Source organism: Tauraco erythrolophus, chromosome 20, assembly GCF_009769465.1.
Source record: "Tauraco erythrolophus isolate bTauEry1 chromosome 20, bTauEry1.pri, whole genome shotgun sequence".
Classification (NCBI taxonomy): Eukaryota; Metazoa; Chordata; class Aves; order Musophagiformes; family Musophagidae; genus Tauraco; species Tauraco erythrolophus.
Window position 1 is genome coordinate 186,283 of NC_141484.1, and position 13,335 is coordinate 199,617.

The 13,335-nt window shown below is 42.2% G+C and overlaps 1 protein-coding gene across 6 annotated transcripts; it reads right to left on the minus strand.

The window, feature by feature from the left end:
* Nucleotides 1-1,231: 1,231 nt before the first annotated feature.
* GPS1 (G protein pathway suppressor 1) lies at nucleotides 1,232-11,083 on the minus strand. Of its 6 annotated transcripts, none has more exons than XM_086624006.1 (13): nucleotides 10,953-11,083; nucleotides 8,848-9,029; nucleotides 7,434-7,598; nucleotides 7,117-7,252; nucleotides 6,875-6,952; nucleotides 6,407-6,467; nucleotides 5,921-6,006; nucleotides 5,370-5,464; nucleotides 4,177-4,282; nucleotides 3,739-3,819; nucleotides 3,496-3,633; nucleotides 3,139-3,273; nucleotides 1,232-2,382 (listed from the first exon to the last, which is right to left on the minus strand). In XM_086624006.1, exons 1-13 carry the CDS (start codon nucleotides 11,028-11,030, stop codon nucleotides 2,308-2,310), a joined length of 1,416 nt encoding a protein of 471 aa, XP_086480132.1. In that variant the 5' UTR covers nucleotides 11,031-11,083; the 3' UTR covers nucleotides 1,232-2,307. The 6 variants fall into 6 exon arrangements, with proteins under 6 accessions (XP_086480132.1, XP_086480131.1, XP_086480133.1 ...); XM_086624005.1 differs by having other exon boundaries at nucleotides 7,434-7,605; nucleotides 8,843-9,029; nucleotides 10,953-11,045; XM_086624007.1 differs by lacking the exon at nucleotides 6,875-6,952.
* Between the last annotated feature and the right edge of the window lie 2,252 nt (nucleotides 11,084-13,335).

Here is a 13,335-nt window from a genome sequence, read left to right on the forward strand (position 1 = left end):
GACTCACATCTGCAAGATCCTAAACATTCACAGGCTAAAGGAAAGAGCTACATGCCAATAATTCTATACAAAATATACACTATGCTTGAACACAGCCAATGAACTAAGCAATTAAAGAGAAATGCTCTATCTGTCCAGAAGAGGCTGTAAGCATTTGTCTGGAGACAGGACACTGATCCCCTCTGCCTCAGCTATGGGACTGCCCTGGGCCACAGCAAGAGCTGGCGACTGCTGCTGCCACCCCGCTGGGCTCCATGCTGACTGCTGAAGGATACGCGCTTCCAGCCACTGCCCGAGAGCAGACAAGCACTAGTGTCTGGAAGAGCAGAAGCTCTCAGGTCAATGTGCTGAAGACGTCCATTTACAATTGAGGATTCCTCCAAGAAGAAAGCCTCCAGGAAGAAACAGAAGTAATCTAATAAAATCAAGAGAGTGGAAGCTGTGCGCAAGCAAAGATAGCCGGCTGACAGGAGGCACAACTTTGCAGGGTTGCAAAATCATCTTTGCAAGAGCAAAGCGCAATATCTTTTCCTTACAAATGGTATCAGTGGCCCATTTTAGGAAGAAACTAAGAACATTTAAGTAGTAGTATAGGACTGAATGGCTTTCCTTCAGCATGAGCACAAGGCATTAAATTACTTTCCCAGCATTTCCACAAGGATGTACAGCAATTTACCTGAGGACTCAACTTCCCTTTCTCGCTAAACTGGCCATTGGTGATGCCTGACTCAAAAGTTCTTGATTAACTAGCTCTCTCCTTTCACTCCTCAAAAATGGAAGAATTTTTCCATGCCAAATGGAAGATATTTAAACAAATACCTCACAGGAACTATTGCTTCCATTTTCAGCACCTAAGTCATAAAAAGCCCAGAAAGCCAGAGGGAGAGAGCACTGTTGCGATTTAGCAGCTGTGCAAAAGGAGTCCAGGAATTTTGCTGTTAGAACGTCCCCTCAAACTGCACTTTCTTCACAGTTTAGCCAAGCTACATCTCCAACCAGATCAGAAAGCAAAATACAATTGTCTACAAAATATCTTCAAGCTTAGCAAAAAATCAATGGCCTGAGATCAAAATACCTAAACCTCAATTTTAACACAAAACTCCAAATACTCAGAAGCTTTTTAATCCTGCTGTTTAATGCACTAGATATAACAACTTATTTAAAAAAAAAAACAAAACAACAACAACAAACAGCATTAACACATTAACATCTGTAGTCAGTTGCCAGACCAGTTAGGGCTGGGTCAAAATTCTTATCTTGCCCTATGGATTGGATGAATGCAAGGCTGCAGTGACTTCAGAAAATTCAGTGCATATCTCCTTTCATTAACACAGAACACACACACACACCTGGGCTGCCACTTTTGATCCCTTTATAAAAGGAAAAGCAGAATAAATGCACAAGGAGAGCATGCAACTAGTAGACTGGCTGCTCTCAGCTCTTCCACAGGACTTGAGTGGTACTTTATGGCATTCATCCATGCTACCAGAAGCAACTGCTGCACATGTTGGGAAACCATCACACTATGGCAGTAAGGCTGGACAAGCAGCAAACATTTGCATGAAGTAGAGATTTACTGCTATGATAACACTGGACCCCAAAGCTGGGTCATGCACAAGCGGGAAACACATCAGGAAACAGGTCTTTGAAAACAGAGACCAGAGGGGAAAAAACCTGGATCTAGGTAAACATAACACCCTAAAATAAAGGCCTGTGACTGAATGCATGGAAGCAGTGCCATGTTTTCTGGTGTAGGTGAAAAATCATTAAGAGTTTCTCAAAGAAAATCTTTTCTCCCATCAGAACTCTAGCTCCATAACTGACAGCAATGTACTTGTAAGTTTATCTGGAATAAACAGAAAGCTCAGCATTGCTCAGAGCCAAGGCAATACTTTCAAGCCAGCAAAATTCTTCTTAGATCACACCTGTCCACTCAAATTAACACTAACTATTTTTGCAGCTTTGAAACAAGAAAACTAATAGCAGCTGAAAAACTCTCAAATCAGCATCTGTATGAATAACCTGACAGCTCTTTATGGAGTGGTGGAAGGAGGAGAACGGAGGAAGATGTTGTACCAAAACTGAAATGATGACCCATTGCAGGGTCATCTGTTTTCAGAAAGAATTTCTTTTCGAGGAGAACTGAAGTTATTGGAATATTCATTTTAACCACCAGCAGCCCTGAATCTCTCAATCTGAGCAAGAAGTGAGGGAGACAGGGACAGTTCATGAAGCTCAGCAGTTAGTGGGTGAGACACTGGGAACAGTCCGGGGGGGACCATTTATTTTGGTAGCGCACGAAGTTTCTCACATGTTGGTGCTCATCCTGGACTGGCTGTTAGCTGGAGTAAGCTCCCCTTGGCTACCTTCTCTTGGAGGAGACTGCAACAAGACCAGAACACGTCCTAGTTAGTGATGTGTCAATATACTGCAGAGCATTTCCTGAGAGAGCACATGAAGCACAGGTGAAGCACAGCAGGATAACAGCAGGGGGAGAGCATACCCTCAACTCATGAATAATGATGGCTTTGCAAAAGCTTTGTGTTTACAACTTCTATAGTTAGAGTTCACAAGAACTGTTTCTAAAAAAGTCAAATCAGAACTTTTAAGCCACTCTTATTTATTATGTACAAGGTGCTGTTGGCCCCAGAAGTTGAGTCCTATCTGGCATTTAGTTACCACAGAGATTAATATACTGTAGAATTTAACACATTCTATGGCAGATGGCCTATCCTCCCTAAGGGCATTCTTTTGGAACTGCATCCTGGGAGGAATACTCCAAGCAATTAATGCATTTTTTACTTCCTCTACTAAAAAAAAAAAAATACACAAATCTTTGGTTTGCTACAATAAAAGATATGTGTATCAAAAAATTATGTCAGAATAAACTAGAATCAATCCAAGCATATAAACTTCAAAGGACATTCTGCGTTGTACAAGCAGGTCAATGTATTGACTAGAAATGTTTGTTCCTTAGATATTTAGTATTTACTATTGTAAGAATTTGTCCAATCATGAGCACAATAAATCCATTCCCCTCCAGAACCTTCAATTCACCAACTTCTACAGTTTCAGTAAAAAAAAAAAAAATTTAAAATGTTAACACTGTCTCAAAGTCTGTATTTAACAAGTCCATACCTTGACATGTATCTGGTTGCGCAGGACTGCAGCTCGCAGGATCATCGCCTTGGCACGCCGCTGAAACTCTTTGCCCATTAGTAGCGACTTCTCGAAAGTTGTGCTGCGCTGATCTACATCTCGAGCATAAAGAATCTGTAACCAATACAGAGAACTGCACACAGGAGCTATGACAGGGTTCCGCAGCAGGAAGCCCTTTCTGAGCACGGGAACAAAGCTAAGGAATCATGGAGTCTGAGTGTACACACAGATCAGCCCTACTGAAAATGCCAGTCACAACAGAGGAGTGCAACACCAAAGTGTCCCAGGAACAGGGACAGTTGTTCAGTCTATGATCTGTGGATCAGATGCACCTACCTTACTGTGCGAGTCTATCCTGGCATTGATTAGTCCCTCCAGGATCAGCTGAGTAAGTTCATCTTCCAGAGCAGCCACTGTGGTATTAAAAGCCGTGGCCATCTTGCGCATATCTGCTGACACATAGGGGCTGAAATACTAGGAAGAAGAAAATATTCCATTGCCAAGTGTACTCGCTGTCCTTTGAAAAACCATGCGAAAAGCAATTACAAATCCACCTCTCAGGATTACAGGAACAATTACCTGGATAAGGGCACGATTTCGAATCTGGGTATAAAGTGTCCTGACATGAGGTGCAAGGTACATATCCAGCAGCAGGTTGTCCTGTGCAAAAAAACACATGAAGAAGCTGAGAAGCAGCCCGGAAAAATGTATTATTCCTATGTTCTGAAACATATATGTGTATATACTTAAACCTTAAGGATATTGCACTACAGCAAGACAATACCATAAAACAAGAATTAATAAAAGAACTAGCAATATATTTTTAAAATTTATCATTTCTCCTGACCCTCTACAGCTAAACTGCTCCCAGTTTCCATTCACCATGTCAGAAGACAGAACTCACAGAAGAGCTGAACGCTCTTAGTAGCTACTTTTAACAACAGTCGCTGCTTTTCACAACAGGCTACGTGAAGGGAACTTTTAGGGTCTGTTCTGCACTGCTCCCTTGCAACTCACCTTCATCTCATCCAGCATCTTCAGGCATGAAGCATATTTAGATTCATAAAACTTGAAGATGATGTCACGAACCTGTGGCTCCAGCTCCAAAAATAATTTGAAGGAGCTACAGATAAAGATGGCAGTGATCAGACATTGGAACCCACCACTTAAAGTACCCCACAATGCCATCACTCCAAGTTGCAATGTTACAAACTCTCACTATCATTTGAAGATTCCAAGAATTTACTGTCTAACAGACCAGATAGCCCATTTTCAGCAGAGATGGGAGCCTGGAACACAGAGATGCAGCACAGCATCAGAGCTGTGGTGAAGGAAGGGAAGAGACTTTTGACAAACCAAGCAGTAAAAGTGTTCACACAAAACAAAAAAATGAGTGGGAATAGGTCAAAATCAGGATACACCACCAGAAAACACAGGCCACGCCTCTGCATGCACTGTAGTCTGTGCACAGTCAAAGCGTAGCCCTCACTGAGTACAGCAAGCCATAGGTGGGTTAAGCATGCAGCTGTCTCAGGAAAATAACCTATCTAAGCGTGGGAGACTTTGGGGATGCACATTCTTTCTCAGTGCTCTCCCAATTCTCCGTCGTGGATTTCCAAACCTTGGGATCTCGCCCTATGAATCAGCCAATAAAAGAGTCAGGGTAACAATCCTTTTTCAATAATTTAAAATTAGTGCTTCCACACACTTAGCTCACAGAAATTCAGTGTCATTGTAATTCAATCTATGAAACACAAATAACCATTTTTTTCCAAAGACTGTAATTCTCTTAACCTTGTATATTTCCTATTAGATTATGCTGCAAGTTGTACTAACGATTATCAAATTGTATTAATACAAGTAACATACACCAGAACAAGTGTCATCTTACAGTTGCCTTCTGTAGGGGTCTATCCCTCTGATTTAGTATCTGATATGGACTGCTGATGGAGACAGAAAACTGGGCTATGTAGATGTTGGATTTGACCTCAACTGGAAACTTCCATTGCACTATGAAAATTTCAGCTGGGATTAACCACTGTGTTTTAGACAGTGGAACATCAATTAATGCTAAAGCCAAACTAAGGCTCAGTGATTCTTTCTCTCCTGTATGAGAAAGCTGTTACTCCTGCCATAATCCACTCTCAACCAAAGTACCATGTCCCAGAAGACGTCCAGGACATACAAACTCCTCTCAAGGCATCACTTACCTGCTGGAGATAACATTTCGTTGCAGTTCCTGACGGTCAAAGGTAGCAAGGGCACAGAGACCACCATACACAGCCACATTGCTAGGAGATAACAGCTAGAGGGAGGGGAGGGGGGACAGGAAGAGAGCGCTGTCACGGACTACTAAAATGGCAGAAGGTTGGAATTAAGTATCCTGCCCAGGCCTTTCCTTCATGCAGTGACAAATGCAGTGGAACCACTCGGCATGCTCTCAGGCATTCACCCAGAGCCTGATGAGTGATTGACCACTGCTAAGAGAGCAGAAACCAATTCCAACAGCCAGTCTTTTGACTGAGCTACACAAATCTCAGACGTAATTCCTACAGGATCTAGAGATCACTTAGAGAACCCAAGACCAGTGAATTTTTTTTTTAAATAAAGAAAACACAAAACCAACAAACATGGTTCATAGCACCATTAAACTATAAAGGAATGTGGTGAGAATAAATACAATATCTGAATTTTACAACCTAATACTTAGAAGAATTACATCCCCTCCAAGACCTACATACAGCTCCCTCTTGCTCCTCACCTCAGGGAAATCACAGTGATCAAATGATGCCAGCAAGAAGCACTTTGCTGCCTGTTTGTACTTCCGAGCAGCTAGTTCAGCCAAGCCTAGGAACCAGAAAGTTAGTCCTTTGTTTATGATAGCATACGAATCAGGAGAAACTGCTAAATCTGGGGAGTAGGACAGGTCCCCACATGGTTGCTAGTGCCTTCACTACTGAAGTGAAAGGAGACTCTCAGATAGCATCTAGTATCTTTTGAACTATGCTGACTCATACTGGCATTCTCCCTGAAGAAACTCAGGCAGAAGAAAGAAATAGCAAAAACGAGTCAGCAGTTCCATCTGATCAGCTTTATTAAATTTTGCATTTCTGGTGAGAAACTACAAGTCTGTCAAATCTGAGAGAAAAAGTAAACCAAGCACACACACTATCATCAAAAAGCCCTACAGACAGCTAACAGGCAGAAGGACAGGCAGACAATACAGGAAGCTGAAGGATTCACTCACCTGCTGCACATTTCAGTTTGGTGAGAATTGCTTGTGTCTGGCTGTCTCTTTCTCCTCTTTGCTGAAGGATAAGAAAAAGCAGTAGTGAGCAAGCAGCAGGAAAACCATTTTGATTACAGCCGTCCTTGGAATATTTCATCCTAATAATTAACTTGCAAATCTCAACAGGAAGATAACTGTATCTTATTTGTCTTGGGAAATATGGCAAGAACTGAGGATGAAACGTGTCTCTGTTTTTACCATGAATCAGATTTCCTGCACACATATCATGAGAGAAAAGCAACAATGAATCTCACAAGAAACAGTACAGCAGCCAAGGAGGCCGGATTAAAGGAAGAACAGACTGTAAGATTAAGGGAAGTCTTAAAGGGGGCAAGTCATAAAGGGGGAAAGGGAGAAATCGTTTTACAAATTTTGGAGAAAGAAAACAAAGGCAAAACTCATGCAAGTTAAAAAGCAGGACCTTACTTCTGCAATTTCTGGTGTAGACTCAGCCTTGCTTACATAGCTCAGAACATGAGACCAATTCTGGAGGTAGACACTGACCTGTAGAGAGCCAGAAACAGTGCAGAACAGGCATGGATAAACCTTGTTACCTAGATAAGCAGTATCGGTGCAGACACAAGAGGTGTAACCAGAGAAAAGTACAGGTGGACTTTACAGTAGATACCAGAAAGACACAAATTACCATTTCCTGCAAACCTTCCTACCTTGATGACATTGAGACACATGTTGATAACATGTTTAGCACTGGTGCAGTAATCACGGGCTCGTGAGTAACACTTGAGAGCATTGCTGAGGTCCCCACAGTCAAGGTAATGATCACCTAAGTCATCATGGCCTCTCCTGGAGCACAGGAATTAAAATATCAGTGAACTGTGTGCTCAGAAAGGGACACAGTCAGTTTATTCCAAACAAGTAACTCGACACACTGACCTAAGGCACTGAATGCAGTTGACATCCTGTGTTAGGTGCCTGGAGGAGCAAAATGCCCTTCCTTGCTCCAGTAGAGCCTTCTGCATCTCACCTGATACTCTCCTTGATGGAGTTCCCTTTGTAATTTTTCAGATCTGTGTCGAGTTTCTCCAGTTTAAGAAGAGCTTTTTTGCGTGTAGCTTCAACCCAAGCTGTGTCGAGAGGAGGGGGTTCAATTCCACTGTCAGGGACAGCATCAGGTGTATTCTGCAGTTCTCTGAAAGGAAAGAGTGAATGGGGCTGTTACGCTGCAAACTTTTCAAAACAGAGGTCTGCTAAGTATGGGGTACTGTTACCCTAACAAGCAGTACTGATACACAAAATAGACCAAAGAGAATACAAGGATGGGGGGGAAAAGATGACTGCTAAGATTTCCAATTAAACCAGTAACATAAGCATCACAGATGTTTACAATTCTTCTCAAATTACCCTAATGATCTTTTGCAGGTATTTAATTAACAAGCAAGTCATTGCTCATTTTGAAGAAACAACCTGCTCTATAAATCAATCGAAAGCGAATGGGTAACAATGCTGCAATGAATTATTACATTTGATTAAAGTATTTAATGACTCTAAAGAGCCACTGAATCCAATCAAACACCTCGATATGGAACACAGGCTGCACGTGTTTGTGAGTTCTCTCCCCAGCTATATTGCAATGGCTCAATGGCACAGCTACACTGTATGGATACTATCCAACTTCTTCCATCTAGCTCAGATCAACACATCTACTTGCACTGAACTCACTTTCCAATATTTTAAATGGGAAAACACATTCTGAGTTTTCTGGGGTTTTTGGTTGTTGTGTTTTTGGGGTTTTTTTTGGTTGGTTGGTTGGGGGTTTTTGATTTTTTTTTTCCAACAGTCCTTTTCACATATAAGAAAGCCATTAAGATACTGTCAAACACACATGGTAAAGACTCCCAGGGCAAAACAGACAAGAAATCAACAAATATGCATACAAAAATAATGCAAAGACAGAAAGTGTGGATGGATAAGGGATGTATCCAAGGCTACCCTTAACAGCAAACTGGGAGGGGGGGGGGGGGGGGGGGGCGGAGGGGGGAGAGAGAAAAAAGAAAACCAAACCAAAACAGGGAAAACAGTTAGATAAGGTTTTAATTTCTGAACACAAGAGCATTTAGAAGGGGCTTCATCTCCATAATCTACCTACGGAAAGACAACTGTGTTCATTAATATTTGAAGCAGTTGCAGGGACTAAACTCTCCTCAATATCTGCCTGTAGCCTTGTAAAACACTTGAGAATGAGGTAACGTCTTCTGTGTTTAATCTTTTAAAAAAGCAGGAGACCTTAGGCCTGAACACGGTTCATTACTATCACGCTCTAAGGGCAAAGACAATGTGCGTAAGGAACATGCCAGTATCACGTGCACAGTCCCCCTCTGTGGCACGTCAGTCTTAACTCAGTCGAAAAAGCTCCCCAGGTTCCCGTGAGCTCTTAGTACCTGGTGGCCTCGGTCAACTTTCTGTGGATCTCTTCGTACACATCGACATTGAAAGTTCTCTGGACAAATGACAGTGCCATCTTGAGAGCTTCCACCCGCAGCTGTGGGCAGTGGTCAGCAATAAACTGCAGCCGCTCGATTCGCATCAGGCCGCTGTAGCTGGACGCGTACTGCTCCAAATCCTGCCAACGAAACCCGTCTTAGAGCGCGAAGACAGCGACACTGCGTCAGGCTACACACTGTGACAGGCACGGGCTACGCTGCAGTCCTGGCTCCTTCATGGAGGGCAAGACGACAGGCAAATAAAAAAATCAGGTGAGATTATTCCATTTCTGCTTTCTTCAAACATTAGTAACTTCCTCAGAAAGATGTAGTACACTACAATTTACCTTTCTGTTATTTCAGTTGTAATGCTGCCTGTTAAGGCTCATCAGCTCACCCAATTTAAGCATCAGTTATATCACCTGTTAATAATTTTGTCAAGATACCATCATTTGAGCTGAATTTTTCTAAACCAGACAACCATTCCAGACGTAGTTTTTCCTTGAAAATAGTATTCACAGGACAATTTGCATTCATTTTCTCATACTAATTTCTTGAAACATCTCCTTTGAGAACAAATAGGGTCCCTTACTCTTGAGGAAGGATCTGAGGTTTAAATTCTGAACACTTAACAGATTTTAAGCCTTGGGGTGGGAGGGGAAAGAGGAGCACAAAACATCTAGTAAAGATATGATACGGCATTGCAGGGAGATTTCCTCAAGACAGAAGTACAGACAACCCAGAATGTTCAGGGCAAAGTCAAGCATCAGGCAGCGGGAAACACGAGATTCAGGTTGCCTGTCCACACTGAATATGCAGCCTACGTCACGTCTGACTCCTTCACCCCTGTACATCCAAATTAAGACACTGCTACGGATGTCACAGTAGCAGTTTCTAGCATGATTCTTCCTGATTCAGTGCAAGGACAATCTTGCTCTGAGACCTGAAACAGGACTGTGTGCACTGAAAATTTATATTTAGGATTCCTGCTTTATTTGCTACAGAACTTGACAACTACAAAGGCAGGAGCATTCTTTCTTCCAGTTTCATGCCTGATGGTACACAATACTCCTGAAATCACTGACTAATTTCACTTCACTCCTTAGCTCTTTGAATGTCAAAGGGGAATTACAGTCCTTCACGTCAGTTACAGTGAAAGAGAATCAGGGGGTTTTTTTTAACATTTAAATGCTATAGTAATAACATAACAAAGACATAAAGGTCACAACATCATTACTTCATCACTCCAGCTTCAGAATAGAATTGAAATGCAATGAAATTGAAAAAAAAAAAGCCAAACAAACACAAAAACAAAACCAAGAAACAAACAAAAAACAGCAACGACAAAAAAGAGGGCTGTGCAGTAAACAGTGAATAACCACGTGACAGTTGTTATAAGGCACGGTGACAAGAGGAACAAATTAAAGCTTCAGAGGTTAGGCAAGATTCAAAGCTTCCTAACTGAACGCTTTATTTTGCAATTTTAATCCTACTTTAACTTTTTCCAATTAACATTTTTGTTCTCTTCAGTCACAACTATCTCTCACTGTTACAGAGCTGATATATAAAAACTGGCCAAAATCTCAATTAATTAACTAAAAGGTGAAGAAGCTGATATAAGCAAACACAGGCTTTTTTAACTCTTCAGCTCTGTGGGTTTTAGCCAGTCTCCAGAGGATCAAGCAATGAAAGAACTCTATCCTAATTACACACCTGAGCCTTGCTCCTCAAAGAAGATGCCTCAAAATAAAGGAATGATGTCTCTAAGTAATCAGAGATGTACTAAACCGTCTCTGAATGGAAACTGTGTCAAACGGGCAGCGCACAGCAAGTCACAAACCAGCAATTCCTCCTTCATCTCAGAAGGTGCAGCAGAGGTCAGCACGTGGCAAGGAGCTACAGAAGCGGGCACTGCTACTCTCACCCCATCTTCCTTTGAAGAGAATCTATGAATCTCTAAAGAACAGTTCGACACAGAGTAAAATGAAGGAGTTTTCCAAAAACCTTAAAGGAAGAGGCCATGCCCAAGAAACGTAACCCAGTAGCCCTCAAACAGCACGTACCAGAGTGGGGTTCTCCACCACATAGTTGATATCAGGTGCATTCTGCTGATCTTCTTGTGGATCTACGTCAATCTGCATGGGCTCTACTGCACCCTAGAATAGCAAAATGAGGTCAGAAGTAGCTTATTACATTTGAGCAGGAAACAACTATGTGATTCAATCTGTTAAGGACTTGCTTAAATACACATTAAAATTCAGAAATTAAAAAACACCCCTCAGTCTTGAGACATGTGTAGGATTTTTCTCTGCTAACACCACTACTCAGCATGACACTTTTTCTAGAACAAGCAGCACTAAGGCTCAGCATTCACACAGAGCATTTTATTTTGTTTGGTAGATTATCAAGCAAGAAAGTGAAGAGGTCAATAAATCTGATTCTACACAGTATCTCATGCATGCATGCTAAATTCCAAATGACATTCTCTTCCTTGAGCATGAGCAGGTATTAACACTCAGCTCAAGAAGCTCCAGAATTCAAAAAGTACCCAAAAAACTCACCAGAATCTTTCAAAGCTGCTTTAATGCTTAAAAGTAGTACCGGGGGGAGGGGAGATGACAACTGTTACACTTTTTAGAAGTATTAAAAAATGTAAAGAACAATGCGGAATGGCAATTCCACAGTTTAACAAATACTGGGGAAAAATTTATCTGCACTGCAAAAATTTACCATCAGTTGAACTATGCCACTATATACATCTGAGTCCAACTGTTTAGGTCGATTCTCTTTTGCAGGAAAACCAGAATTTTATTCTCCCAGTGTATCTTTCACTGCTTTTGACCACGAGGAATCATACCAGTACAGTGACCTCAGTACTAATGCAGCAATACAATACCTGTGTGTGTTCCCATTTAAGACCAATTTACTATGCAGTCCCACAAACAAAACTGGTATGCTATCATGAAATTCTTCTCCTCTTCCTAGTCAAAAGTGTGTGGAACATTTCTCCTAGGTATTCCTTATTTAAAGGCAGGAAAATCGAGCTGAATGTCCTGTTACAAAATGCTGAAAGTGTGTCAGTATTACCATAAGCAACACTTGATTTGGGAGAAATTGCATGAATGGACCTTTGAAAGGCCAAAAATGCCAACCACCTTGCCCCAACTAACACCAAATTATTTCTGTATTTTTATTGATTTTGCTGTCTGTTAAGAAATCAAAGATAGAGGTTTTTTGAGGTTGGGTTGATGTTTGTTTGGGGTGGGTTTTTTTGTGAGGAGGAACAGGGCTGATATAGATTTCCTCACTCTAAAAACTGATGCATCTTGTGTTCACCCACAGCCTGTTTATTCTTTCACAGGCTGGTACGTACCAAATATACACATATCTCAGTGCTGATGTGTAATCTCCCACAATCTGAAGAGAAAGCAAGTAAAGTATATAAAAGTTTGTTTCCTGGTTTGTTATTCTCTGCGTGAAGGGAGGGAGAGTGCCAAGGAGTGTCTGATTGTCCAGATCACCACTTAGGAAAACCGTGCATAAAACCATTTAAGTCACCATACATTGAGACCATTACGTTTCCATTTTTGTCTGCCTTATCTCTTTTCTTATATCATGAACACTAAGTGTTAGCGTTGCTTTTTTTAGGCTGTGTTTGCCTACCGTAATAAAAACCTGATACGGATTCCTTAGAAATCAGCATTACAGAAACTAACAGTAACTCCGGTAGAACAGAACGATTTGTGTCCTGCTGCACTGGCAGGCTGTACTCTGCACTTCTCTCTACTCCCAGACACGGAAAAACACAAGTAGTGGGCTGGAAGTCCCACTAGGCCACGCAAACTCAGACATTTTCAAGCTAGCTCTTTATTTCGGAAGGAAGATGCACGGTCTACTGAAAAACTTTATTTGCTCACAAAGCAAATAAAATAATGCACGGTCTACTGAAGAATTTTATTTGCTCACAAAGCAAATAAAATAATGCTCACTGCCCAGGATTTTCTGAGCCCAGAAGGGGCTGCTGGAAGGTACGGCACAACATGCCATACAAGCCGATAAGCTGCCACTCGAGCTGAAGTCTCCTGCTGCACTCGGAAGAGGTGTGACTTACAGCTGGAGGGGGCACGGATCTGTCACCGATTTGCACGCTGAACTATCCCTCATCCTGTCCTGACCTTCCGCACCCTGACACAAGCGTGCTGGCTGCTAGAGGGAAGGCAGACGGTTAACGGGCAGAGGGATCACCGGTGTGGCTACCGAAGGTCCGGGCTCCGTGTACCGATCCTCTTTGGGCTCCTGCGGCTTTCCCCCTGCGCTGCAGGCTCTCGCTTCCTCTTTATCCGCCGCCTCGTTACACCCTCTTCTACCGCCCAGACCCTGCCTACGGCTCGTACAGCGCCAAACTCCAGCCAGCAGCCGCTGCAGCGGCGGGGCGCCGTGGATGCC